Source organism: Malaclemys terrapin, chromosome 20, assembly GCF_027887155.1.
Source record: "Malaclemys terrapin pileata isolate rMalTer1 chromosome 20, rMalTer1.hap1, whole genome shotgun sequence".
Classification (NCBI taxonomy): Eukaryota; Metazoa; Chordata; order Testudines; family Emydidae; genus Malaclemys; species Malaclemys terrapin.
Genome location: NC_071524.1, coordinates 1,881,636 through 1,909,311, shown reverse-complemented (window position 1 = coordinate 1,909,311; position 27,676 = coordinate 1,881,636). Strand labels below are relative to the sequence as shown.

Here is a 27,676-nt window from a genome sequence, read left to right as displayed (position 1 = left end):
CAAGACCCCATCACCTACTGGGGAATGGTGTCTTTCCCCTCTAGGGGGTGCTGGCCCTGGTCCAGCCCCAGGGCAGGGACTGGCTGGCTCAGGGGGTGGGGGAATGGGGCCTGGGGCCTTTTCCCCTCTAGCAGGTGCTGGCCGCCAGGTGGGGACTGGGGAGCTCCGACCTGGCCCCCAAGCCAGCTGGGGTGTCTGTGTGCTGCTGTAACACAGAACTGTGCTGATATATATTAGGGCCCGCGGTAATAAAACCCACTGGCGACCCATCCCCACGAGGCAGGGGCAGGGTGTTAAACCCAGGGACTGATCCTCCCCCAACCCACCCCTGCCACAAACACATCATACACCCTCCCCTCAGCAGGCAGATATACACCCCCCTGACCCCCTCCAGCTGGGGTGCACCCTCCCACCCCCTATTCAAAAAACACTCCCACCACCGATCTCTCTGTTCATCGCTTTCTCGGCTCTTTTATTGCCCTGGTACAATTGGCACCAGCCGGCGGAAGCGGCCGGCCGCCCTTCTGCATTCCTCAGTGAGCATTCGGAAAGGAAACAAAATAAACCAAGAACCTCCCCTCGACCAGGCATTGACAACCGAGCCCCGGACCTCGGACCCTCCCCCTTATATATGTTTTTTCTTTCTGTATGAAATAAGTCTCCTTCCCCTCCATAAAAATATAAAACACCGTCGTCCGATCCCGCGCCGGCCTGGGATCGCTGCAGCCGGGCGGCTGTCCCCGCCCCACGCAGATCCCGCGCTGCTCTGGAATAGTTATTCCGCCCCAACTGAGCTGCAGTGGCCGTGTGTGTCTGTCTGTCCCCCCCCTGAAAAAATAGATCCACCCGCTGCCTTTGTCTGTCCGTCCGCCGTCCAGCCCTGCTGCCACGGGGGGAGCTGGCTGGGCCGGGTCGCTGTCTTCTCCCCAAAATGGTCTAGCTCCGTCGCGTGGCCTCGCCCGCTCCCCGAGAAAAGCAGCCGGCGGGCGAGGATCTGGCGCACCGGTAAACGCCTGGGGTCCGTGGGGCGGCGCCTGGGGCCCCGGCTTCGTAAAAACACCCGAAACGACAGAAAACCCCTGGAAAATCCTAACCGGCTAGATGGAGCGGAAGGGGCGGGGGCCGGACAGCCCGGCCGCACTTAACAAAATATAGAGCGAATCATTAGAATAATAATAATAATACTTAAGAAGAACTCTCCCCTCCCCCCCCCCACCCTGCTCTGAGCCCCTGTGCAAACCCGTGGAGTGTTCCGGCGGGGACGCGCCGCGCGCCCCCCCACCCTGCCAGCAACACCGGCGCGTCAAAAGTGGTCAGAGTGCAAAGGGTTAAAGGATAAGGACTGGGAGCCAGGACTCCTGGGTTCTATCCCCGGCTCTGGGCGGGGAGTGGGGTCCGGTAGTTAGAACAGTGGAGAGCTGGGAGTCAGGACTCCTGGGTTCTATCCCTGCCCTAGGAGGTCAGAGGTCTCCCCCCCCACACTCTAACCACTTGACCCCACTCCCCTCCCACAGCTGGGGAGAGAACCCAGGAGTCCTGAGATTCTAACCCCCCAGCAACGTTACTGGCCTTGCTTGCTCTGAAATCTGATGGTTGAGAAGCAGTTTGAAGCAAGAAGAATGGAGGGGGAGTGGGGGGCACCAGGGTGAAGGACCCCCAGGCCCTGGGGCACTGTAGGACTGTGCCAAACCCAGCCCAGCCCCCTCACCCAGTCCCTGGCTGTGACTGATAGAAGCCACAGGTGTCTATTACAACTCACCGCCAGCAGGTGATGCACAAGAGCTGGCAAAGTAACAGCCCTTGGTCTCTTTTCCAGCAGGGGGGTTGGGAGTCAGGACTCCTGGGTTCTACCCTCAGCTCTGGGAGGCCAGAGCCCCCTCCTCTAATCACTAGCCCCCACTTCCCTCCCAGAGCCAGGGAGAGAACCCAGGAGTCCTGGCTCCCAGCCCCCTCTGCTCTAACCGACTAGACCCCACTCCCCTCCCAGAGTGGGGGAGAGAACCCAGGAGTCCTGGCTCCCAGCCCCTCCCCCCATCAGATAACCCTGCCACCGATTGGCTCTGTGGCTCCCACCCACCTCTTCCATTCAGTGGGGCGGGGCGTATGTGTGCACGCCCACCCAAACCCCCGCTTAGTCCTGCTGCAGGGCTGGGGGGGGGGCGCATCACCAGTTCAGACCCCCCCCACTCCGGCCCGCACCCCGGGAAAGAGTCAGCCTGGCTCCCCACTTCCGCCCGGGAAGGGGGAGCAGGGTCCAGTTCCAAGCCAATGTCTCTCCTTGTTCCTGGTCCTGGACTGTCACCTCCATCCGCTGGAGCCAGCTAGAGCCCAGGTGCCCCCGCAGGGGGGGAGCCCAGGAGCGGGGGAAGGGGGAAAGAGGGCGCCCCCTGGCTGCGGGGAAGCAGCCCCCCCCCGCCGTCCGCAGGGGGGCGGGGTGTGTAGCGGTGCAGGCGGCCGGCGTCCTACAAGGCGCCGTGCTGAGACTCGTACTTGGTGAGGATGGTGCGGTAGCGGGAGAGCTCCTGACGGATGCTGGCCACCTCCTGCCGCAGGACGGCATTCTCCTTCTCCAGGAAGGCGGCCCGCACCGTGATCTGGTTCTCCTTGAGCCGCCGGGCGTCCCGTGAGCGCTTGGCCGCCTCGTTGTTCTTGTAGCGCCGGTTCCAGTACTTCTCATCCTGGGGGGAGGGGGGGGAATCCATGGGGCAGAGGGAGAGAAAATGAATGAGAAAGAGACTTGAGAGGAGCCGGTGCCCCCTAGAGGGGAGAGGCCCCGTGCCCCATTCCCCACCCCCTTGAGCCAACCAGTCCCTGCCCTCGGGCCGGATGGGAGCCGGCGCCCCCTAGAAGGGAATGGTCCTATGCCCCATTCCCCACCCCCCTGAGCCAACCAGTCCCTGCCCTGGGGCTGGATGGGAGCTGGCGCCCCCTAGAGGGGACAGGCCCCGGGCCCCATTCCCCACCCCCTTGAGCCAACCAGTCCCTGCCCTCGGGCCGGATGGGAGCCGGCGCCCCCTAGAAGGGAATGGTCCTATGCCCCATTCCCCACCCCCCTGAGCCAACCAGTCCCTGCCCTGGGGCTGGATGGGAGCTGGCGCCCCCTAGAGGGGACAGGCCCCGGGCCCCATTCCCCACCCCCCGGAGCCAGCCAGTCCCTGCCCTGGGGCCGGATGGGAGCCAGCGCCCCCTAGAGGGAAGAGGCCCCCTGCCCCATGACACCCCCCCCCCCACCTCCCCCCCGGGGTTGGGACTCACCTTTTGCTCATCCGGCACTTGGATTTTCCGCGCCTTTTTCATGATTGGCTGCGGTTTGAGCTCCTCATCCGAGAACCGATGCTTCCGGGGGTCAAAGGTCTCGTGGCCCGGGACGCTGGATAGCGCCAGGTCTGCGGGGTCAGGGTCAAAGTTCATCAGCACCTCCACCGCCTCGGGGTCCACTGGGCTGGGTGTATTCCGGGAGGCGGGGGTCACTGGACCTGGGGAGCGGGAGGGGGGGGAACAGGAAAAGGTCAGAGCAAGGGGCATTCCCACTTCACGCCACCAGATGGCAGCACTGAGCCATCCAGCTGCTTCCCCTGCCTAGCCCCCCCCCTCCCCATAGCACAGCGCCACCCTGGGGTAATGGGGCCAGTGCTGACTGCTGGGGAGAGCGCCCCCTGCTGAGCAACTGGTATTTCCTAGGCAGGTCCCTCATCCAAGCCCTGACCCGCTGTGACCCTGCTTAGCAGGAGCTCTGCAGGGATCAGGCATGGGGCAGCTGTGGGGGCACCGCCAGCCTTCGGGGAGCTGTGGTGCCAGGAGGGGATTAGAGGCGGGTTTACAGCCAGCGGGACCTCAATGCTCCCAGGGATCAGCCAGGCACCAGGCAGCCTGGCTGGGCGAGATCCCGGCATCCCCCTGGGCCCCACAAACACCTGCCGGGGCAGTTCCCCTGGGAGGAAACTGAGGCACAGTGAGGGGAAGGGACTTGGACAAAGTCACAAAGCAGGAAATAGAACCCAGGAGTCCTGGCTCCCAGCCCCCCACACCCTGCCCCCGCTCTGACCACTAGACCCAGCTCCCCACCCAGAGCCAGGGAAAGAACCCAGGAGTCCTGGCTCCCAGCCCCCCACACCCTGCCCCCGCTCTGACCACTAGACCCAGCTCCCCACCCAGAGCCAGGGAGAGAACCCAGGAGTCCTGGCTCCCAGACCTGGTCCCTGTATCTGTGTGTGCTTGTGTGGGGGGAGGGGGTTGGTATTCCTTTCCAAATTGGGAGGGGGGGTTGTGCACAGCAGGGCAGAGGGGGGGGGGAAGGTTGCAGGCAGGGGGGCAGGGATCGAGCAGGGCGCCGCGGGGGAGGGGGGGAAGGTTGCAGGCAAGTGGGGTTGGGAGCGAGCAGGGCGCCGCGGGGGGGGAAGGGAAGGTTGCAGGCGGGGGGGGAGGGACCGAGCAGGGCGGAGGGAGGGGGAAGGTTGCAGGCAAGGGGGGTTGGGAGCGAGCAGGGCAGGAGAGGGGGGAGATTTCAGGGCGGGGGGGCAGGGATCGAGCGGCGGGGGGAGGTAGTTGCAGGTAGGGGGGCGCAGGGCGCCGCGCCGGGGCGGGGGAGGTTGCAGGCAGGGGGGCTGGGAACGAGCAGGGCGGGGGGGGGGGGGCTGGGATCGAGCAGGGCGCGAGGGGGAGGAGGTTTCAGGGCGGGGGGGCAGGGATCGAGCAGGGCGGGAGGGGGAGGAGGTTTCAGGGCGGGGGGGCAGGGATCGAGCAGGGCGGGAGGGGGAGGAGGTTACAGGGCGCGGGGGGGCAGGGATCGAGCAGGGCGGGGGGGGAGGAGATTTCAGGGCGGGGGGGGCAGGGATCGAGCAGGGCGGGAGGGGGAGGAGATTTCAGTGCGGGGGGGCAGGGATCGAGCAGGGCGGGGGGGGAGGAGATTTCAGGGCGGGGGGGGGAGGAGATTTCAGGGCGGGGGGGGCAGGGATCGAGCAGGGCGGGAGGGGGAGGAGATTTCAGGGCGGGAGGGGGGAGCCGCAGGGCGCCGCACAGGGGAATCCCGTGTCTAATCCGCGGTCTCGTGTCCCCGCACGAACCCCCCGCCCCCGTCACGTTCCGCAGCCTCCGCCCCCGCGTGTGAGGGGCCGGGCGGGCGCACGTGGGCCGCCGTGTGAAGGGGGACGGGAGGGGGGAGCCAGCTGGGGGGGGCCCAGAGGAGAACACGGCAGGGTGGGAGGGGCCGGCAGCATCCAGATTCCAATGGGGAGAGGGGGATAACCCCGTGGTGGGGGGATTCCCTGTTATGGAGGGGGGGATACCCCATTATGGGTGGTGGGGGGATTGGGAGATAACCGAGTGGTGGGGGGATTCCCTGTGATGGGGCATTGGGAATATCGTTATGGGTGGGGGGGGAGATTGGGGATACCCCTTTATGGGGGGGGATTGGGGGATAACCGAGTGGTGGGGGGGATTCCTTGTTAGGGGAGCGCCCCTGGGCCATTCCCTGGCATGGGGCCATGTTCAGGCTGCCTGGGAGGCTTGTGGAGCTGTGAGTGGGGTGGGCCCAGGGGACTACCCCCTCCATGTGTCCTTGTGCTGGGGGGCAGGGACTGAGAGGCAGTGACTCAGCAGAGACCCCACCCCCTGACACAGCCCCCCAGGCTGCTGGGCCCCCTAGCTCCCATGGGCACTGCTGCCCCCCAGCCTCACTTCCCTGCCATCACCCCCAGCCCTGCTCCCTACTGGTGCCCTCTGGCCCCACTGCCCCCCCAGTCCCGGCTACCTGCTGTGGTGCAGCACTGGTCCCCATCGCTGCTGCCCGGGCACTCGGCGGGCGAGGAGCAGGCGGAGGAGGTGCAGGAGGCCGGGCGGCTGAGGTCCACGGCGATGCCACTGGAGGGCGAGCTGGTGACCTGGCTGGCCGGGGAGAAGGGCGGCTGGGCTGGGCTGGGGGGGAGCCCGTTCTCCAGCAGGAACTCGTCCAGGTCCACGTACTCAATCTCACTGTAGGGCAGGGTCCGCTCCCACAGCAGGGAGCCCAGGTAGGCACACTGTCCCGCCCGAGCGCCCCCCAGCTCCTCCTCCATCTTCCGCTCCTTCTCCTTGGCCAGGCCTGGAGGGGGAGAGAGCGGGGTCAGGACGCCTGGGTTCCATCCCAGGCTCTGAGAAGGGAGTGGGGACTAGTGGTTAGAGCAGGAGGGGGCTGGGTGCCAGGATGCCTGGGTTCTCTCCTTGGCTCTGGGAGGGGAGTGGGGTCTAGTGGTTAGAGCTGGGGGGCTGGGAGCCAGGACTCCTGGGTTCTCTCCCCAGCTCTGGGAGGGGAGTGAGGTTTAGTGGTTAGAGCTGGGGGGAGGCAGGGGCTGGGAGTGTGTGTCCCTGCTGGCAGAGATGAGCCCTGCACTTTGTGTGTCTGCCCAAGGCCCTGCTGTGGGAGCCCACAGGGCGTTCAAATCCGCGTGAGTGGTGTGTGAGTGTGGGAGCTGCGGGATTTCGCGGGCGCGTTCCCAAGCGACCGTGTGTCGGCTCCCAGTGGCAGCCGGCCTGTGCTCACGTGGGGCGCTGGCAGTGCGATCCTCCACAGCTCGCTGGTTGCACACAGGGGGGAGAGCACAAGCGGGCGCACGTGAGGGGGGTGTGCTGGGGGTGTGAGCGGCAGGCCCTGCATGGCACCGCACCCAGGAATGCGGAAGCAAGCAGCCGGGCGTGGCCAGGGGCAGGGGAGCACCAGGGAACGGGGGCCGCGAGTGCGGCCCTGTAGTTGTGCATGTGTGAGTGTGTGCACATGGGGTTGGGGGTGCATGCACCAATGTGTGCACAAGAGGGTGGGTTTGTAGGCACACGTGTGTGGAGGTGTGTGCCCCAGTAAGTGCACAAGTGGGTGGATTTGCATGCACAAGTGGGGGCAGGGGGAGGTGTGCACGAATCCTAGGCTGGGTGTGTTCGCCAGAGACCCAGGAAGAGAAACTGACTGGACTGCAGCCAGGCCTCCCCGCCTTGAGCATGGCAGCGATGGGGAGCAGCCCTGGAGCCCCCCAGACCACCGAGACCCTGCAGGGGAGGGGGGGCACGGCCTAGCCGGGGGGTGTATTGAACTCAAGGAGCAAGAGATAATGGTACAGAGAGAGAAGGACGAGGGAGACTGAGATAGACAGAGGAGGGATGTGGGGAGAGACGAGGGTGTGTGGGGACGGATGGACAGATGGGGGGGGGGTGGAGGTGGACAGTCAGGGCCTGCACGGTGCCAGCCAGACACTGCCCCGTCCCTGGGCCCCAGCTGCACCCCAAGCCTCAGCCGCAGCCGGGCTGGCTCCACGCACGTGCCGCCCGCCCGCTCCCTGCACACGTGAGGCCTGGCTCACCTCGGGCGACCCCGGCTCGGCTGCTCACTGCAGCGTGCGCGGCTCAGGCTCTAACCCCGCCCCCCCCGTGCGGGGCCCCCCGCCCAGCGGCTGCGGGTTCCAGCCTGGCGGGGGGATCGGTCGGCACCCAGGGGAGGGGAGCACCCTGCTTTGGCTTTCCATTCTGCTTCCCACACAGAGCACTGCTGCACCAGCACCTGCAAAGTCACCCAGGGAGAGAACCCAGGAGTTCTGGCTCCAAGCTTCCCCCCCCCCCCGCCCTAACCACTGGCCCCCACTCCCCTCCCAGAGCCAGGGAGAGAACCCAGGAGTCCTGGTTTCTCATGGTCTGCTGCCTGCATCACAAATCCCCCTGTGATCCCCGACTCCCCTGTCCCCCCAAAACACCTGGAGTTTGGTGTGTCTGGCTTTAGTCTCCAGCTTCAAAAGCACCCCCCCCCCCCAAGGCCTGGTGTCAAGGTGGGAAGGGAATCAGGGCGCAAAGCATTCTGGGATGCCCCAAGAAGAGTGGGGAGCAGTGCAAAGGGTTCTGGGATGTCCCAAGAAGACTGAGGAATGGGGCAAAAGGTTCTGGGAAGAAACAAGCGGGGAATGGAGCAAAGGATGCTGGGATGCCCCATAGTGACAGCGCTGACAAGGGGTTATGGGCCGGGTGGACACCCCACATCTCCCAGCCCCGCCCAGCCTAGATTTCAGGCTGCCCCTCCCCCTGCCCCACTGGCTGGCACGGGGCTGCAGCAGGTGGAGCAGGCGGGATGCCCGGGCGACGCCCCATTCCTGGGGCCTGACTCCCCGGCCCACGTGTGGAGGGAGTCAGGTGACAGCCCTGAGTCACGCCCTGCCCTGGGTTTCTCCCATGCCCAGCGGGGCAGCGCCCCGAAAGCAGGGCTGAGTCACTGCCCGAGGGGCCCCCTCCCCCAGCACAGGTGCAGGAAGGGGCTGCTTCCCCTCGGGGGGGGGGGGGGCGCTCCCCTGCACAAGCTTGCTGGTGCCCCTCACTCCCGACCCGCAGCCCCTGCTAGCCCAGCCCTGGGCTCCCTCAGCCCCCCACAGCTCTGCCGGTGCCCCTCACTCCTGACCAGCAGCAACCCGGGGCCTTCTTCAGGGAGCATGTGCCACGGGGGTGGGGGTGGAATTTGGGATGGGATGGGAGGGGGCTACCCCGTGGCTAGCGAGATCCTGCTGGAGCACAGCATCAGAGGCTGCCCCGGCTTGACCCCAGAGGCCCAAGGTGGGACTCGCCCATCTGTCAAACGCAACCCACCCCCTGCCCTGGGTTCACACGGGCTCAGGCGCTTGGAGCTTTTTTACCATTTCCTTAGGCCAAAAAAAAAAAAAAAACCTAATAAAAAACAACCTCCGCGCACGTTTCTCTGCCTCCTGTCACATCCCGTGTCCCGGCTGTGTGCTGGCTGTGGGGATTTAGAGCTGTGTGTGTGTGTGTGTGTGTGTGTCACGCAATTAGGCAGGGAACCTGCATAGACCCTGCCCCCCAGACTCTCCCAGCGCCTCCGGACTTTTCTAAACTTCCCAGTGGGAGAAGACAGGCCGGTGGAAGACCAGGGCCATTCCTGCAAACCCACAAATACACACACACACAAGTACGCATGCAGACACACACACACGCTCTGCCTCTGTCTGAGGCTCTAATACAAATACACCAGGCCTGTCTATCACAAACACACAAATACACACGGCTTCTGTCCGTCCGTCTCTCTCTCTCACAAAACCACACCAATACACATACACACACTGCCTCTTTCTGTCTCTCTCACACACACACACTGCTTGTCTCTCTCACAACCACACTAATACACACACACACACAGCTTCTCTCTGTCTGTCTCTTTCACACACAAACACACACCAAGACATACACACACTGCCTCTGTCTGTCTCACACACACACACTCTGCTTGTCTCTCTCACAACCACACATTAATACACAGCTTCTGTCTGTCCATCTCTCTCACACACAAATACACACTGATACACCCACACTCTGCCTCTGTCCATCTCTCGCACACAAATATGCACGCTCTGTCTGTCACAAACACACATTAATACACACACACTCGCTCCACTTCTGTCTGTCTTGTACACAAAACCGCACAAACACACACACACACACACACACACAGCCTCTGTCTCTCTCCCGCACACAAGTTAGTGCTCCTGGTGGCCCAGGAGTCAACATGGCTGGGCCCAGGTGCAGCCAGGGCTGCTGCCCAGAGGGGTCCCCATGGCCAGACCGGCCCAGAGGAATTTGGGGTCTGGGCACCTCGTGTTCGCTGGGACCTTTCCCATTTCACTGCATCTACACAGACCTTTGGGGGCCCCCCTGAGCTTGGGGCCCAGTGCAATTCCCCCCCCCCCACCTTTCCCTCCCTCTCGGCTGCCCCTCTCCAGCCCAGAGTGCAAATCCTGCCCCAGATGACAGGAGAGGGTGGGCACAGCCTGGCACAAGGGCACCACTGGACAGACAGACAAGGGCTGAAAGCTATGCTGGGCGGGCTGCAGAGGGGGATGGAGGGCCCTTTCCGGCGTGTATTTCCACAGCAATATAAGTGCACTGGGCAGTTTGCGGGTGTCACAGTTCGTCACATCGGGCAGGGAGGGCAGTATGGAGAGAGACTGCGGAGGGGTGGATTAGATAGAGGGGAGTAGGGAATGGACGGATGGCGAGGTTCATGGATGGAGAGATGACAAGGTTTGCACGGGGATGGATGGATGCGGGTTCCTATGGGGATGGATGGATGGTTGGTCATCTGTCCGGATGGATGGGGGGTTCCTATGGGGATGGATGGGGGGGTTCCTATGGGGATGGATGGATGTCGGATGGATGGATGACAGTTCAATGGATTGATGGGGGGTTCCTATGGGGATCGATGGATGGACAAGCAGGCGGATGGATGGTGGGGATCCTATGGTAGGTGGGTGACTGGTAGAGTTCCTATAGGGATGGACAAATGGATAGATAGATGGATGGATGGATGGCGGGGTTCCCATGGGGATGGATAGATGGATGGATGGCAGGGTTCCCATGGGGATGGATGGATGGATGGACGGTGGGGTTCCTATGGGGATGGATGGATGGATGGTGGGGTTCCTATGGTGATGGACGGATGGACGGTGGGGTTCCTATGGGGATGGATGGCAGGGTTCCCATGGGGCTGGATAGATGGATGGGATGGACGGTGGGGTTCCTATGGGGATGGATGGATGGATGGATGGATGGATGGATGGTGGAGTTCCTATGGTGATGGACGGATGGACGGTGGGGTTCCCATGGGGATGTGACGGATGGATGAATGGACAGATGGCTGGATGGAGGAGTTCCTATGGGGATGGATGGATGGATGGCAGAGTTCCCATGGGGATGGACAGATGGATGGATGGACAGATGGATGGATGGAGGAGTTCCTATGGGGATGGATGGATGGTGGGGATTCCTACAGGGAAGGGGTGTGTATGGGGCTGGCTGGCAGGTGGCATTGGGATGGCGATCACCAGCCCGACAGATCCGCGCAGGACCGGACAGACGCACGGCCGCCAGGGCACTTACAGGTGGTCAGATCCTTCGGCCTGCGCTCTGGGCTCTTGATGGGTCCCTGTAGGAGGCTCTTCAGGCTGACCATGCCGGCCCCGGGGCACCCCCAGCGGCGGGGAGGAGAGCAAAGGGTTGGGGAGCCGCTCCGTGGTGCCCAGCTGGCCGCTGGCCTGGCCATGGCCCGTCGGGGATCCCCGCTGTGCCCACTGGAGCTGGGGATCCCAAGTGTCAGGAGAGCTTCCCAGTCGATCCCTCGGAGAAAGGATCTGGTCCGGCGACGAGCTCTGGTGGATCCCCACTGTGGGGACCCTGAAAAAAAAATCCCTGCTCCCCAAAACAGCCGGGTCCCCCCTTAGCCTGGCAGAGCCCCCGCACCCACTTCTCTGCAGCTGCAAAAAAAACTTCTCACGCCTGTCAGTGTCCCAGGGGGGTCCGCAGGGCAGGAGCCAGCGATTCCTTCCTCCTTCCAGCACCCCGGGCTCGCCTGGTGGGGGGCACCCCAAGGTTTTGGGGGTGCAGCGTTGCTAGGAAGTTCGCGCCCCCCCCGATCTCAGCTCAGCGGCCCCGGCTCCACCAGCGCCTCGCAGCTGTCGGTAGCTGCTGGATGGGTTTTTTTTAATCTCTTTTTTTGCCCGACTCCCCGCTTTGGGAAAAAAGGGGGCAGGGCTTGCAGAGGTGGGCGGGGCCTGCACCCGAGCTGCCTCCGGCCGAGCCAATCGGCGGGCTGGGAATGTTTGCCAAGGCCCAGACTCGTGCGCCCGGACCGGTCATGTGTCCGGGCCATGGGGGGGGAGGTGATGGGCGGGGGAGGAGAGCGCTGACCTAGATTTGGCCAATAGGAAGCCGGAGGGTGGGAGGAGCCTGACCCACTTTTAGCCAATCGGGGAGGCGGCAGGGGGAGAGGCCTGGGGGGCTGGCAGCACATGGGGCGGCACGTGTCGGCTGGGGGGGGAAGGCAGAGCGGGTCGGCTGAGTTCTTAAAGGGGCCGCGCCCTGTGGGGGGGAGAGGGGAGGCAGGGCTCTACCCCCGCTGGGGGTACTAGAGTGCGTGGGTCAGGACCCCCCCCACCTGGCCACGGGACACTCATTAGCACCTCACTTCCCAGTCAGGGCCTGCTGCTGATCCCAAGAGTCTCCCCTCCACCCCCCCCCAGCTCTAACCACTAGACCCCACTCCCCGCCCAGAGCCAGGCAGAGAACCCAGGAGTCCTGGCTCCCAGCCCCACTCCCCTCCCCACTCCCCTCCCCGAGCTCCGTGACTGCGGGGTGCAGGGATTTCCGTCAGGGCAGGGTACAGCGCCCCCCGGTGCTTTGTGGGAGCGACGCGCTGCGCTCCAGCAGGGACAGGGATGTAGGTTTTTGCAGTAGTTGCTCTGCGCCCCCCTTCCCCCCCCCACGCGTGACAGTCACACACAGCACGGGTTATTTACCCAGCTGCCTCCGGGCTGGGACGTGGGGACCCCTCAGCCAGTGCTGGGATGCAGCACCTCTGGGGTGGGGCGCAGGGGCTGGGTATATGGGGACCCCTCACCCAGCACAGAGACCGAATTGGGGGTTTTGATCCTCTCTGTGTCGACCCAGGGCTCCAGGATTCTCATTCCAGCAGCCCCCCAGCGACCTCCCAACTCTGCTGGGGCTATTTACAAATGTGGGGGCTGGGACTCATTTGGGGGAGCCCAGATCCTGGACTGGGTTAGGGCTGCTGTCACCCCGAGCCCCCACACTACATCCGCAGCGCAGGGTGCCCCCTAAGGCACGAACTGCCTCTGGGTACAGTTTAGGGGTTCCCAGCATTCTCCCCCTTCACAGATCTTGGGGTACAGGCCTTGTGTCTGATCCCCAAGTGAAATTTGGGGTCCCGTCCTTTGGCCTGGGCCCAACTAGGGGAGCTCCCTCTTCCAGGAGGTAGGGGAGGATTTGGGGTGTGCTGAGCAGACAGCTAAGGGGTCCCACAAATCCATCTAGATGGAATTCTTGGGGTATGGATCTCTCTCCCCAACCTTGGGGTGCAGCCATCTGGAGAGAGGGGCTGTCTGTGCAGGGCTCCAGGAACCTTGGGGTATGGCCCCCTCAGAGGCTAGCTTAAAGGGGCCTGCAGGGCATACCCCAAACTATCTCCACACACCCCTCCACCCCCAGTGATCCAGCCATGGGAAATGTGGAATGCTGCAGCTTTCCTGGGGTTGGGGATTTCCCTGAATGAGGGGGGAATGCCCCACGGGAGGGGGTCCTGGAGCATGGTCTGTGGGGAGGCTGGAGCTGTGGGGCTGCTGGCTGACGTCCAGGGGCCCTATGTGCCAGCCACTGTAAGAGAAGAAGGAAAATGGGGGGGGGGGGGGTTTAAGAAAAGACCTCCCCCAATATAACAGAACCCCCTTGTGCTGCTCCCCACCAAAGAATGAGGGGGGTTGGCACTGGGATTCATGCACTGGACCCCCCACCATCCAGCCAGGACTCCTGGGTTCTTTCTCGGCCCTGGCAGGAGAGTGGGGTCTAATGGTTGGGGGGGGGGGGGGGGCTGGGAGCCAGGACTCCTGGGTTCTCTCCCAGCTCTGGGAGGGGAGTGGGGCCCTGGGCGCTAACTCACCCAGGAGTGAGGACATCTGGGGCCCGTCCCAGCCACGTGCGGCCGCCCTAGACAAAGTGCCTCAGAGAAAGGTTTTGAGTGGGGGTGGGGGGGCCCATTGGGGCAAAGTGAATTAACAAAACGCCTCTGTGCGACCAGAGAGAAAAAGCGGGGGGGGGGGGGGGACCGCGTATGGGGGGAGACGCGGGCCCAAGATGGCCTGTTACGGAGGAGACACACTGCCAGGGTAAGTCTCTCCTGAGAAGCAGATCCTGGCTCTCCCAATGGGACAAACGCTGGCCGGGCGCACCAACGGGGGAGAAACACCTTCTTGGCCAGGAAAGGAAACTGGGAATAAATTCAGGCTCTAGACTGTGTTTATGACTCTAGCCAGTTTATTACCTGGTAATTACTACAGCTTCAGGACTGTTTATTAACTGGTAATAACTATGGGTTCTAGCCAGTGTAACTGGGAATAAGTGCAGACCCTATCCTGCTTATTAACTGGGAATAAGCGCAGACCCTACCCTGCTTATTAACTGGGAATAAGCGCAGACCTTACCCCATGGTTTATATTTTTCTTGTGTCTGCTTCCAAGCCTTACACTTGCTTCTGTTTGACTCTTGGTTTTGCTGCAGACACGACCCCAGGCCGGGTGATCAGCAGAGGGCTGGACTGAGGGGACGGTGGTTAAGAGGGGGGCCCGGCTCCCACGGAGGTAGCCCATCCGAGTGCACAGCGGGCCCCCAGCAGTCGAGGGGCTGGGCACAGACAGGCTGGAGGGGGCGGTGCCCCAGGGACAGAGCAGACCCGGGGGCGGGTAACTATCTCCATAGGTTTAGCCTCAAGTTAGCTCTGCCCCAAGGACCCACTCCAGGACCCTAAGGGCTGGCGTAGGCAAACCACAGCGTCCCCTGCTGGGACAGGCTGGTGGGGCCTGGAGTGGGGCGCTTGTGTAGCCACCGGCCGGGAGGTTTGGGCGTTTCCCCTGGTGAGCACAGACAAGGTGGCCTAGTGCTGCTGATTCACCCTGTACCCCTGGAGAACCCTGAAAGGGTCACAGTGGGGTATCGGGATAGATGGGCCGGGGGGGGGGGGGGCTGATCCGGGGGCAGGGATGGGGGAAGGGGACTCCAGGCTGCAGCCCCTGCCGGAGATGGAAGGACGTTGGGTTTGTCACCCCGAGCCCCAGCTACCCCGCAACCCCTTACAGAGCTGGGAGGGGTGTGGGTAGGTGCTGGGGGCTGAGGCAGGTGGGAAGTGAGCAGGGCTCTGATCCCGGATGGAGGAGGCAGGAGTCGGGGGGGGGGGGGGGGGGGCGCTGAGTGGCATGCTCTGTGGGTACCTGGGGGGCGTCATGGGGCTGGGGGAGGGGTGCCCCTGGCAAGGCCTGGCACAGACCCTTTGTATGGGGCACAGAGGTAGCCCCCCCACACTCTAGTCCCCTAAGTGGGGCCCAACGCCAGGCAAAGCCTGCCCCCCACCTCCATTTCTGGAGCCGCTTCGCCCCCTGGTGGCTGGTTCTCCACACAGCAGCAGCACACTCTGGTGCTGGGTTATTTGTTAGTGACACGCTACAGGATTAATCCAGGGCCCGGGAAGGGGGGTTCGGCCCCGTCCCACAGAGAGGGAAACTGAGGCACGCACGCTGATGATCCCAAATGGCTGTAACGTGACAGAGGCCAGGAACAGAATCCAGGACTCCTGGGTTCTATCCCCCGCTTTGGGAGAGGGGGTGGGGTCTAGTGGTTAGAGCAAGGCAGGAGTTGGGGGGGAGAGCCAGGATTCCTGGGTTCTAGCCTCGGCTCTGCAGACTCTTCAAGTGCCCACACACACAGATCTAGGGGTCCCTACAGACTGTAGCTGTCCGGTGGAGGGGGGCGGCGACCCCTCAGGCCTCGTCCCAGGGGAATCGGACGCCCACGTCCTGCATTTGCTCCCGGTAGAGCCGGTCAAACGCCTGGCTCTGCGCCACCGTGAAGTGCCCCTTCCAGTCGCCAGGGACCCCTGCGGGAAGCAGAGAATGGTGGGGGTCAGGGAGTCCTCCACAGCGCCCCCTGCTGGGAGAGGCCAGGCTGGGGTAGCTGAGAGCCCCCCCACAGTGCCCCCTGCTGCCCGGCAGGGGCACCGCCCCTCTCCCACCTTTTCTCAGGAAGGGGCTGATCCGTTGGTCCATGATGTTCTCCGGCACCAGGCTGTAGTTGCACATCTTGTTCTGCTTCATGGCCTGGAAGGAGGCGTTCTCCACCACCCCGTCCAGTGCCCGCGCGTCCAGCGGCTTGCCCAGGAACTGGCAGATCCGCTCCACGCTGCCCCGCAGGTCCTGGCACAGGGCGGGACACTGGGGTAGATGGGCCCAGGGGACTGATTTGGGGGCAGGGAGGGGGCGGGACACTGGGGTAGATGGGCCCAGGGGACTGATTTGGGGGCAGGGAGGGGGCGGGACACTGCGGTAGATGGGCCTGGGGGGGCTGATCTAGGGGCAGGGAGGAGGCGGGATACCGGGGTAGATGGGCCCGGCTAGGGCTCTGACCCAGGGGGCAGGGAGGGGGGTGGATGGGCCCGGGGGTCTGATCCAGTGCGGGGGGGGGGCAGGGAGGAGGCTAGATACCAGGGTGCATGAGTCCAGGGGTGTGACTTGGGGGGCGTATATTTCCCTGGCCCCGCCTCTCTCTGGTGCTAGTCTCTTACCTGATGCATTTCCTCGTAGGTCAGGAGGAGGAAGTTGAGACGGTCCCTAAGGCCCAGCCAGCCCTTGACATGCTGGAACCAGGAGCCAAACAGCACTGGAAGCAAGGTGGGGTTAGGGAGCGAGGGTAAAATGCCAACTCATGCATGAAACGAACAGAGGGACCCAGAGGCTGGGCTTGAAGACCCTTTGGTATAACAGCCTGGACACATGCAGCTCCCCAGCCCGGAGTCCTGGCTCCCAGCCCCAGCTCTACCCACTAGACCTCACTCCCCTCCTGGAGCCAGGAGAGAACCCAGGAGTCCTGCCCCGCCCCCCGTGTCTACCCTCTAGACCCCATTCCCCTCCTGGAGCCAGGAGAGAACCTAAGAGTCCTGGCTCCCAGCACCCCCTGCTCTAACCACTGCACCGCGCTGCCTGGTACCTTTGCCTGCACTGAAGAGCTCCACAAATTCCCCAAAATCCTCCTGGAACTCCAGGAACGAGGCCATTTTAGAGTAATAATAGAGAGAGACGCAGACGTCCTTGGGGTTCCTCACAGTATAGATCACCTGGGACAGGGACAGGGACTGAGACGGTGCCCCTCACTCCTGACCCGCAGCCCCTGCTAGCCCAGACCTGGGATCCCCCCAACTCTGCCGGTGCCCCTCACTCCTGACCCGCAGCCCTCTGCTAGCCCAGTCCTGTTCCCCCCAAACTCTGGTGCCCCTCACTCCCAACCCACAGCCCCTGCTAGCCCAGCCCTGGGATCCCCCCCAGCCCTGCCAGTGCCCCTCACTCCCGATCTGCAGCCCCCTGCTAACCCAGCCCTGTTCCCGCCCAGCTCTGCTGGTGCCCCTCACTCCCAACCCACAGCCCCTCACCTTGGCGTTGGAGCCGTGGAAAGAGGTGGGGAAGAGGCCGCAGGGCAGGTGGGAAGAGATGAGCCGAGGACAGGGCCGGTTCTCCAGGAACCCGGCTGCCGTGGTCTGCTCCAGCCACGGCACCCGCTCCCAGGAGGGCACCGACCGCGCCAGCTGGGGGTCCCCATCGCTGTGGATGAGGGTCAGCAGCTCCTGCATCCAGGTGGTGCCTGGGGGAGGAGGGAGAATGATGGAGATGGGAGGCTGGGTAGATATTGGGGGAGGGGTGCCAGGGGGTGGTGGTAGGGGGTCCCCAGGTGTGGGGGTGATTAGAGCCAGGAGTGGGGGGAAATATGGGCGGGACTGGGGTACAAAGGGGGGACCCCCAGGGCTCAGGGGGATGGGATAGGAAGCTAGGATGCTGGGGGTCAGAGGGGTGGAGGGGGAGTTAGGGGGTAGGGGAGACCCAGGGGGTAGGGGAGATGGCCGGGTGCTCAAAGACTGTGCCAGGGTTCAGAGGAGGTAAGTGGCATTTAGGGGGGTGCAGAAGTTGGGGTTTGGGGGTGCAGTGGGGATCCTGGGGGAGGCTGTGGGGGGATCCCAGGGGCCATGGGTGGAGGGGGGTCCTACAGACTTGGGAGGGGGGTTAGTAGCAGGCGCTAGGGATGGGACGGAGGTACGTGGAGGCATGGGGGGAGATGGGGGAAGGGGTGTGGGGGGCACCGGGGGATCGGGAGGAATAGGAGGATCCCAGGAATTGGGGGGGGGGATCTCATCTGCTTTGGGATAGGTGTGGAGTGCAGTGGGGGTATCCAGGGGAAGGTCTGAGGGGACCTCACACAGTTTGGGGGTAGGTGTGGGGGTGCAGGGGAGGTATAGCGGGCAGAGGGGAGCTCAGGGACTCTCAGGGGATATAGGGGGTAAAGGGGAGGTATTGGGCATGTAGGGGGTGCAGGGCAGGTAAGGAGGATATAGGGGTGCAGAGGGGGCTTGGGGGAGTCTCTCACCCGATTTGGGGTAGGTGACACTGAAGACGTCGCTGTCTCGCACCTGGAAGCCGAGCTGGGCGTACCGCAGGCTCTCCGTGCTGTGCACCAGGGCCGGAAGCATGATCCCCTCGTATAGCAGCGAGCGCGGGCCGGGGTCTGCCATGGGGCTGGGGGGGACGACACGGGGGGATCCTCAGCAATGGGCAGCACCAGCCCTGTGTTATTGCATCCCCCCGCCCCATTAATCCCCCCGCTGTGTCGCCATCCCCATCTCTGAGCCCCTCCCTCTCCAGCCCCCCAATTCCCAACCACCACCCTGGGCAGGAATCGCCCCCTAGGGACCCAATCGGGCAGTGGGGGGGGGGGGGGGGGGGGGGAGGAAGGCAGTCCGGACTTGGAGAGTTGAAGTTAGGGAGGAGTGAGAGGCACGGGGGGGGGGCAGGGCTGGCAGGGGCTGCAGGTCGGGAGTGAGGGGCGCTGGGGGGGGCGGGCTAGCAGGGGCTGCAGGTCGGGAGTGAGGGGCACCGGCGGGGCTGGGAGGCTGCACCCCTCACCCTCCGGCCGGAGTCTTTCCAGGCTCTGTCTGTGTCCCGTTCCCACGGCCCCGCCCCACAGGGCCCACGTGGGTTCCGCTGCCACCCCCGCACAATGGGGCTTTGTGTGAATCCGGGTCACTGCTGGGGGGATCCCCTCCCCCACCGCACCCTTCCCCAGCCGGAGCCGGCCCCCGCGCTGGGCAGTGACGTGGGCGGGGGGACCCCGCGGGGGGCTGCCCGGTGAGACCAGCTGGTGCCTCCCACCCAGCCCCGGGAGCCCGCGCGTATGTGTCAGTCCACCCCCTGCTGGTTTGGATGTGTGTGTCCAGCCCCCTGCTGGGGTGTGTGTGTGTGTGTGTCCAGCCCCCTGCTGGGGTGTGTGTGTCCTGCCCCCTGCTGGGGTGTGTGTGTGTGTGTCCTGCCCCCTGCTGGGGTGTGTTTGTGTGTGTGTCCTGTCCCCTGCTGGTTTGGATGTGTGTGTCCAGCCCCCTGCTGGGGTGTCTGTGTGTGTGTGTGTGTCCTGCCCCCTGCTGGTGTGTGTGTGTGTGTGTGTGTGTGTGTGTGTGTGTGTCCTGCCCCCTGCTGGGGTGTGTGTGTGTGTTTGTGTCCTGCCCCCTGCTGGTGTGTGTGTGTGTGTGTGTGTGTGTCCTGCCCCCTGCTGGGGTGTGTGTGTGTGTGTGTGTGTGTGTGTCCTGCCCCCTGCTGGGGTGTGTGTGTGTGTTTGTGTCCTGCCCCCAGCCCAGGGCAGCATGAGACACTCCCCCGCGCTCAGGTGATGGGAAGGGGGCCGGGCCCTGGTACTTCGCAGCTGGTCCCGTCCCGGGCGAGCTCCCTGCGCGCTCCCGGCACCGACCCGACTGGAAGGCGGTGGGTGTCCCCAGCCGGGCACGTCCAGCCCCTCGGCGGCGCGGGGCTTCTGGCTGATTCCCCCCGGTCACAGCGGGGTTATTTCGGGCATTTCCCCCGTTGCGCGGCCGGAGAGGTGCTGAGCGGGGCCGGGGCTCCGTGGTGAGTGAAGGGGCCGGGCGGTGTCAGGCCGGCTGATCATTAGGCCAGGACAGCAGACGGGGAGATGCAGGATCCCGCCCCCGCCGTTCAGCCCCAGGACACGGGGCTGCGTTGCAGTGACCGGGCCCTAGCAAATAACCCAGCACCGGAGCGTGCGGCTGCTGTGCAGGGAACCGGCCACTAGGGGGCGAAGCGGCTCCAGAAATTGGGGGCGGGGGGAGACTGTGCCTGGCGATGGGCCCCGCTTAGGGGGCTGGAGTGTGGGGTGGGGCTGGCTCTGAGGCCCCTCGGGGCGCTGTGCCCCATACAGAGGGTCTGTGCCATGCCTTGCCAGCGGCACCTCTCCCCCAGCCCCATGGCACCCCCTAGGTACCCACAGAGCATCCCACTCAGCCTCTCCCCCGACTCCTGCCTCCCCCATCCGGGATCAGAGCCCTGGCCCCTCAGCCCCCAGCACCTGCCCCCACCCCTCCCCCTCCCAGCTCTGTAAGGGGTTGTGGGGGGGGGATTAGATGGGAGTGACAAACCCAATGTCTTTCCTCCCTCCCTGCCCCTGGATCAGCCCCTGGGGCCAGTCTACCCCGGTATCCCGCCTCCTGCCTCCCCCAGCCCCTCTACCCCTGTACCCCACCCCCTGCCTGCCCCCCAGATCATTGCCCAGGCTCATCTACCCCGGTATCCCGCCTCCTGTCTTCCCCGGGATCAGCCCGCCTGGCCCATCTACCCCGGTATCCCGCCTCCTGCCTTCCCCCGGATCAGCCTGCCTGGCCCATCTACCCCGGTATCCCGCCTCCTGCCTTCCCCCGGATCAGCCCGCCTGGCCCATCTACCCCGGTATCCCGCCTCCTGCCTTCCCCGGGATCAGCCCGCCTGGCCCATCTACCCCGGTATCCCGCCTCCTGCCTTCCCCCGGATCAGCCCGCCTGGCCCATCTACCCCGGTATCCCGCCTCCTGCCTTCCCCGGGATCAGCCCGCCTGGCCCATCTACCCCGGTATCCCGCCTCCTGCCTTCCCCGGGATCAGCCCGCCTGGCCCATCTACCCCGGTATCCCGCCTCCTGCCTTCCCCGGGATCAGCCCGCCTGGCCCATCTACCCCGGTATCCCGCCTCCTGCCTTCCCCGGGATCAGCCCGCCTGGCCCATCTACCCCGGTATCCCGCCCCCTGCCTTCCCCCGGATCAGCCCGCCTGGCCCATCTACCCCGGTATCCCGCCTCCTGCCTTCCCCGGGATCAGCCCGCCTGGCCCATCTACCCCGGTATCCCGCCTCCTGCCTTCCCCGGGATCAGCCCGCCTGGCCCATCTACCCCGGTATCCCACCCCCTGCCTTCCCCGGGATCAGCCCGCCTGGCCCATCTACCCCGGTATCCCGCCTCCTGCCTTCCCCGGGATCAGCCCGCCTGGCCCATCTACCCCGGTATCCCACCCCCTGCCTTCCCCGGGATCAGCCCGCCTGGCCCATCTACCCCGGTATCCCGCCCCCTGCCTTCCCCCGGATCAGCCCCCGGGCCCATCTACCCCGGTATCCCACCCCCTGCCTTCCCCCGGATCAGCCCGCCTGGCCCATCTACCCCGGTATCCCGCCTCCTGCCTTCCCCGGGATCAGCCCGCCTGGCCCATCTACCCCGGTATCCCGCCTCCTGCCTTCCCCGGGATCAGCCCGCCTGGCCCATCTACCCCGGTATCCCGCCTCCTGCCTTCCCCGGGATCAGCCCGCCTGGCCCATCTACCCCGGTATCCCGCCTCCTGCCTTCCCCGGGATCAGCCCGCCTGGCCCATCTACCCCGGTATCCCGCCTCCTGCCTTCCCCCGGATCAGCCCGCCTGGCCCATCTACCCCGGTATCCCGCCTCCTGCCTTCCCCGGGATCAGCCCGCCTGGCCCATCTACCCCGGTATCCCGCCTCCTGCCTTCCCCGGGATCAGCCCGCCTGGCCCATCTACCCCGGTATCCCGCCCCCTGCCTTCCCCGGGATCAGCCCGCCTGGCCCATCTACCCCGGTATCCCGCCTCCTGCCTTCCCCCGGATCAGCCCGCCTGGCCCATCTACCCCGGTATCCCACCCCCTGCCTGTCCTCCGGCTCAGCCCGCCTGGCCCATCTACCCCGGTATCCCACCCCCTGCCTTCCCCCGGATCAGCCCGCCTGGCCCATCTACCCCGGTATCCCGCCTCCTGCCTTCCCCGGGATCAGCCCGCCTGGCCCATCTACCCCGGTATCCCGCCTCCTGCCTTCCCCGGGATCAGCCCGCCTGGCCCATCTACCCCGGTATCCCGCCTCCTGCCTTCCCCCGGATCAGCCCGCCTGGCCCATCTACCCCGGTATCCCGCCTCCTGCCTTCCCCGGGATCAGCCCGCCTGGCCCATCTACCCCGGTATCCCACCCCCTGCCTGTCCTCCGGCTCAGCCCGCCTGGCCCATCTACCCCGGTATCCCGCCTCCTGCCTTCCCCGGGATCAGCCCGCCTGGCCCATCTACCCCGGTATCCCACCCCCTGCCTGTCCTCCGGCTCAGTGCCTTGGGCCAGTCTAGCCCGGTATCCTGCCCCCAAAACCATGGATGAAGATAGAGCAGTGTATATGGGGAGAGAGAGACTGTATAGGGATAGATGGGGAGATGGGGATAGATATAGATGGGGTGGATGGAGGGATGGATGGGTGAGGGGGCTGGATAGACGGAGGCGTGAGGGGGGATGGATGGATAGACAGATGAGTGAGGGGGATGGAGGGATGGGTAGATGGGAGGTGAGGGGGATGGAGGGATGGGAGGTGCAGGGGAGATGGATGGATAGACAGATGAGTGAGGGGGATGGAGGGATGGGTAGATGGGAGGTGAGGGGGATGGAGGGATGGGAGGTGCGGGGGAGATGGATGGATAGACAGATGAGTGAGGGGGATGGAGGGATGGGTAGATGGGAGGTGAGGGGGATGGAGGGATGGGAGGTGCAGGGGAGATGGATGGATAGACAGATGAGTGAGGGGGATGGAGGGATGGGTAGATGGGAGGTGAGGGGGATGGAGGGATGGGAGGTGCGGGGGAGATGGATGGATAGACAGATGAGTGAGGGGGATGGAGGGATGGGTAGATGGGAGGTGAGGGGGATGGAGGGATGGGAGGTGCGGGGGAGATGGATGGATAGACAGATGAGTGAGGGGGATGGAGGGATGGGTAGATGGGAGGTGAGGGGGATGGAGGGATGGGAGGTGCAGGGGAGATGGATGGATAGACAGATGAGTGAGGGGGATGAAGGGATGGGTAGATGGGAGGTGAGGGGGATGGAGGGATGGGAGGTGCAGGGGAGATGGATGGATAGACAGATGAGTGAGGGGGATGGAGGGATGGGTAGATGGGAGGTGAGGGGGATGGAGGGATGGGAGGTGCAGGGGAGATGGATGGATAGACAGATGAGTGAGGGGGATGGAGGGATGGGTAGATGGGAGGTGAGGGGGATGGAGGGATGGGAGGTGCGGGGGAGATGGATGGATAGACAGATGAGTGAGGGGGATGGAGGGATGGGTAGATGGGAGGTGAGGGGGATGGAGGGATGGGAGGTGCAGGGGAGATGGATGGATAGACAGATGAGTGAGGGGGATGAAGGGATGGGTAGATGGGAGGTGAGGGGGATGGAGGGATGGGAGGTGCAGGGGAGATGGATGGATAGACAGATGAGTGAGGGGGATGGAGGGATGGGTAGATGGGAGGTGAGGGGGATGGAGGGATGGGAGGTGCGGGGGAGATGGATGGATAGACAGATGAGTGAGGGGGATGGAGGGATGGGTAGATGGGAGGTGAGGGGGATGGAGGGATGGGAGGTGCGGGGGAGATGGATGGATAGACAGATGAGTGAGGGGGATGGAGGGATGGGTAGATGGGAGGTGAGGGGGATGGAGGGATGGGAGGTGCAGGGGAGATGGATGGATAGACAGATGAGTGAGGGGGATGAAGGGATGGGTAGATGGGAGGTGAGGGGGATGGAGGGATGGGAGGTGCAGGGGAGATGGATGGATAGACAGATGAGTGAGGGGGATGGAGGGATGGGTAGATGGGAGGTGAGGGGGATGGAGGGATGGGAGGTGCAGGGGAGATGGATGGATAGACAGATGAGTGAGGGGGATGGAGGGATGGGTAGATGGGAGGTGAGGGGGATGGAGGGATGGGAGGTGCGGGGGAGATGGATGGATAGACAGATGAGTGAGGGGGATGGAGGGATGGGTAGATGGGAGGTGAGGGGGATGGAGGGATGGGAGGTGCGGGGGAGATGGATGGATAGACGGGTGAGGGGGATGGAGGGATGGGTAGATGGGAGGTGAGGGGGATGGAGGGATGGGAGGTGCGGGGGAGATGGATGGATAGACAGATGAGTGAGGGGGATGGAGGGATGGGTAGATGGGAGGTGAGGGGGATGGAGGGATGGGAGGTGCAGGGGAGATGGATGGATAGACAGATGAGTGAGGGGGATGGAGGGATGGGTAGATGGGAGGTGAGGGGGATGGAGGGATGGGAGGTGCGGGGGAGATGGATGGATAGACAGATGAGTGAGGGGGATGGAGGGATGGGTAGATGGGAGGTGAGGGGGATGGAGGGATGGGAGGTGCAGGGGAGATGGATGGATAGACAGATGAGTGAGGGGGATGGAGGGATGGGTAGATGGGAGGTGAGGGGGATGGAGGGATGGGAGGTGCAGGGGAGATGGATGGATAGACAGATGAGTGAGGGGGATGGAGGGATGGGTAGATGGGAGGTGAGGGGGCTGGATAGACGGAGGCGTGAGGGGGGATGTATGGATAGACAGATGAGTGAGGGGGATGGAGGGATGGGTAGATGGGAGGTGAGGGGGATGGAGGGATGGGAGGTGCAGGGGAGATGGATGGATAGACAGATGAGTGAGGGGGATGGAGGGATGGGTAGATGGGAGGTGAGGGGGCTGGATAGACGGAGGCGTGAGGGGGGATGGATGGATAGACAGATGAGTGAGGGGGATGGAGGGATGGGTAGATGGGAGGTGAGGGGGATGGAGGGATGGGAGGTGCGGGGGAGATGGATGGATAGACGGGTGAGGGGGATGGAGGGATGGGTAGATGGGAGGTGAGGGGGATGGAGGGATGGGAGGTGCAGGGGAGATGGATGGATAGACAGATGAGTGAGGGGGATGGAGGGATGGGTAGATGGGAGGTGAGGGGGATGGAGGGATGGGAGGTGCGGGGGAGATGGATGGATAGACAGATGAGTGAGGGGGATGGAGGGATGGGTAGATGGGAGGTGAGGGGGATGGAGGGATGGGAGGTGCGGGGGAGATGGATGGATAGACGGGTGAGGGGGATGGAGAGATGGGTAGATGGGAGGTGAGGGGGATGGAGGGATGGGAGGTGCGGGGGAGATGGATGGATAGACGGGTGAGGGGGATGGAGGGATGGGTAGATGGGAGGTGAGGGGGATGGAGGGATGGGAGGTGCAGGGGAGATGGATGGATAGACAGATGAGTGAGGGGGATGGAGGGATGGGTAGATGGGAGGTGAGGGGGATGGAGGGATGGGAGGTGCAGGGGAGATGGATGGATAGACAGATGAGTGAGGGGGATGGAGGGATGGGTAGATGGGAGGTGAGGGGGATGGAGGGATGGGAGGTGCAGTGGAGATGGATGGATAGACAGATGAGTGAGGGGGATGGAGGGATGGGTAGATGGGAGGTGAGGGGGATGGAGGGATGGGAGGTGCAGGGGAGATGGATGGATAGACAGATGAGTGAGGGGGATGGAGGGATGGGTAGATGGGAGGTGAGGGGGATGGAGGGATGGGAGGTGCAGGGGAGATGGATGGATAGACAGATGAGTGAGGGGGATGGAGGGATGGGTAGATGGGAGGTGAGGGGGATGGAGGGATGGGAGGTGCAGTGGAGATGGATGGATAGACAGATGAGTGAGGGGGATGGAGGGATGGGTAGATGGGAGGTGAGGGGGATGGAGGGATGGGAGGTGCGGGGGAGATGGATGGATAGACAGATGAGTGAGGGGGATGGAGAGATGGGTAGATGGGAGGTGAGGGGGATGGAGGGATGGGAGGTGCGGGGGAGATGGATGGATAGACGGGTGAGGGGGATGGAGGGATGGGTAGATGGGAGGTGAGGGGGATGGAGGGATGGGAGGTGCAGGGGAGATGGATGGATAGACAGATGAGTGAGGGGGATGGAGGGATGGGTAGATGGGAGGTGAGGGGGATGGAGGGATGGGAGGTGCAGGGGATATGGATGGATAGACAGATGAGTGAGGGGGATGGAGGGATGGGTAGATGGGAGGTGAGGGGGATGGAGGGATGGGAGGTGCGGGGGAGATGGATGGATAGACGGGTGAGGGGGATGGAGGGATGGGTAGATGGGAGGTGAGGGGGATGGAGGGATGGGAGGTGCGGGGGAGATGGATGGATAGACAGATGAGTGAGGGGGATGGAGGGATGGGTAGATGGGAGGTGAGGGGGATGGAGGGATGGGAGGTGCAGGGGAGATGGATGGATAGACAGATGAGTGAGGGGGATGGAGGGATGGGTAGATGGGAGGTGAGGGGGATGGAGGGATGGGAGGTGCGGGGGAGATGGATGGATAGACAGATGAGTGAGGGGGATGGAGGGATGGGTAGATGGGAGGTGAGGGGGATGGAGGGATGGGAGGTGCAGGGGAGATGGATGGATAGACAGATGAGTGAGGGGGATGGAGGGATGGGTAGATGGGAGGTGAGGGGGATGGAGGGATGGGAGGTGCAGGGGAGATGGATGGATAGACAGATGAGTGAGGGGGATGGAGGGATGGGTAGATGGGAGGTGAGGGGGATGGAGGGATGGGAGGTGCGGGGGAGATGGATGGATAGACGGGTGAGGGGGATGGAGGGATGGGTAGATGGGAGGTGAGGGGGATGGAGGGATGGGAGGTGCAGGGGAGATGGATGGATAGACAGATGAGTGAGGGGGATGGAGGGATGGGTAGATGGGAGGTGAGGGGGATGGAGGGATGGGAGGTGCGGGGGAGATGGATGGATAGACAGATGAGTGAGGGGGATGGAGGGATGGGTAGATGGGAGGTGAGGGGGATGGAGGGATGGGAGGTGCGGGGGAGATGGATGGATAGACAGATGAGTGAGGGGGATGGAGGGATGGGTAGATGGGAGGTGAGGGGGATGGAGGGATGGGAGGTGCGGGGGAGATGGATGGATAGACGGGTGAGGGGGATGGAGGGATGGGTAGATGGGAGGTGAGGGGGATGGAGGGATGGGAGGTGCAGGGGAGATGGATGGATAGACAGATGAGTGAGGGGGATGGAGGGATGGGTAGATGGGAGGTGAGGGGGATGGAGGGATGGGAGGTGCAGGGGAGATGGATGGATAGACAGATGAGTGAGGGGGATGGAGGGATGGGTGGATGGGAGGTGAGGGGGATGGAGGGATGGGAGGTGCGGGGGAGATGGATGGATAGACGGGTGAGGGGGATGGAGGGATGGGTAGATGGGAGGTGAGGGGGATGGAGGGATGGGAGGTGCAGGGGAGATGGATGGATAGACAGATGAGTGAGGTGGATGGAGGGATGGGTAGATGGGAGGTGAGGGGGATGGAGGGATGGGAGGTGCAGGGGAGATGGATGGATAGACAGATGAGTGAGGGGGATGGAGGGATGGGTAGATGGGAGGTGAGTGGGATGGAGGGATGGGAGGTTCAGGGGAGATGGATGGATAGACGGGTGAGGGGGATGGAGAGATGGGTAGATGGGAGGTGAGGGGGATGGAGGGATGGGAGGTGCGGGGGAGATGGATGGATAGACGGGTGAGGGGGATGGAGGGATGGGTAGATGGGAGGTGAGGGGGATGGAGGGATGGGAGGTGCGGGGGAGATGGATGGATAGACAGATGAGTGAGGGGGATGGAGGGATGGGTAGATGGGAGGTGAGGGGGATGGAGGGATGGGAGGTGCAGGGGAGATGGATGGATAGACAGATGAGTGAGGGGGATGGAGGGATGGGTAGATGGGAGGTGAGGGGGATGGAGGGATGGGAGGTGCGGGGGAGATGGATGGATAGACGGGTGAGGGGGATGGAGGGATGGGTAGATGGGAGGTGAGGGGGATGGAGGGATGGGAGGTGCAGGGGAGATGGATGGATAGACAGATGAGTGAGGGGGATGGAGGGATGGGTAGATGGG

General features: G+C 64.1%; 2 protein-coding genes across 2 annotated transcripts; both read right to left on the bottom strand.

Annotated features, from left to right (window-relative positions):
- Positions 1 to 445: 445 nt before the first annotated feature.
- Positions 446 to 11,074, bottom strand: DBP (D-box binding PAR bZIP transcription factor). Its single transcript, XM_054009749.1, has 4 exons — positions 10,891 to 11,074; positions 5,750 to 6,079; positions 3,256 to 3,476; positions 446 to 2,678 (listed from the first exon to the last, which is right to left on the bottom strand). The coding sequence occupies exons 1-4, from the start codon at positions 11,051 to 11,053 to the stop codon at positions 2,463 to 2,465; spliced, it is 930 nt and encodes a 309-aa protein (XP_053865724.1). The 5' UTR covers positions 11,054 to 11,074; the 3' UTR covers positions 446 to 2,462.
- A 3,673-nt stretch (positions 11,075 to 14,747) lies between these two features.
- Positions 14,748 to 18,588, bottom strand: LOC128826485 (sulfotransferase 2B1-like). Its single transcript, XM_054009789.1, has 7 exons — positions 18,516 to 18,588; positions 17,980 to 18,128; positions 16,994 to 17,202; positions 16,555 to 16,681; positions 16,133 to 16,227; positions 15,584 to 15,764; positions 14,748 to 15,448 (listed from the first exon to the last, which is right to left on the bottom strand). The coding sequence occupies exons 2-7, from the start codon at positions 18,122 to 18,124 to the stop codon at positions 15,333 to 15,335; spliced, it is 873 nt and encodes a 290-aa protein (XP_053865764.1). The 5' UTR covers positions 18,125 to 18,128; positions 18,516 to 18,588; the 3' UTR covers positions 14,748 to 15,332.
- Positions 18,589 to 27,676: the final 9,088 nt, after the last annotated feature.

Coding starts and splice junctions, on each gene's coding strand:
- DBP (XM_054009749.1), bottom strand. CDS start 11,053: ATGGCCAGGCCAGCGGCCAGCTGGGCACCACGGAGCGGCTCCCCAACC. Junction 6,080..10,890: donor GCCGAAGGATCTGACCACCT/GTAAGTGCCCTG, acceptor CTCCCCCTCCAG/GCCTGGCCAAGGAGAAGGAG. Junction 3,477..5,749: donor CCAGTGCTGCACCACAGCAG/GTAGCCGGGACT, acceptor CCCGCTCCCCAG/GTCCAGTGACCCCCGCCTCC.
- LOC128826485 (XM_054009789.1), bottom strand. CDS start 18,124: ATGGCAGACCCCGGCCCGCGCTCGCTGCTATACGAGGGGATCATGCTT. Junction 16,228..16,554: donor GCTCTTCAGTGCAGGCAAAG/GTACCAGGCAGC, acceptor CCTTGCTTCCAG/TGCTGTTTGGCTCCTGGTTC. Junction 15,449..15,583: donor CAGCCCCTTCCTGAGAAAAG/GTGGGAGAGGGG, acceptor TGCTTCCCGCAG/GGGTCCCTGGCGACTGGAAG.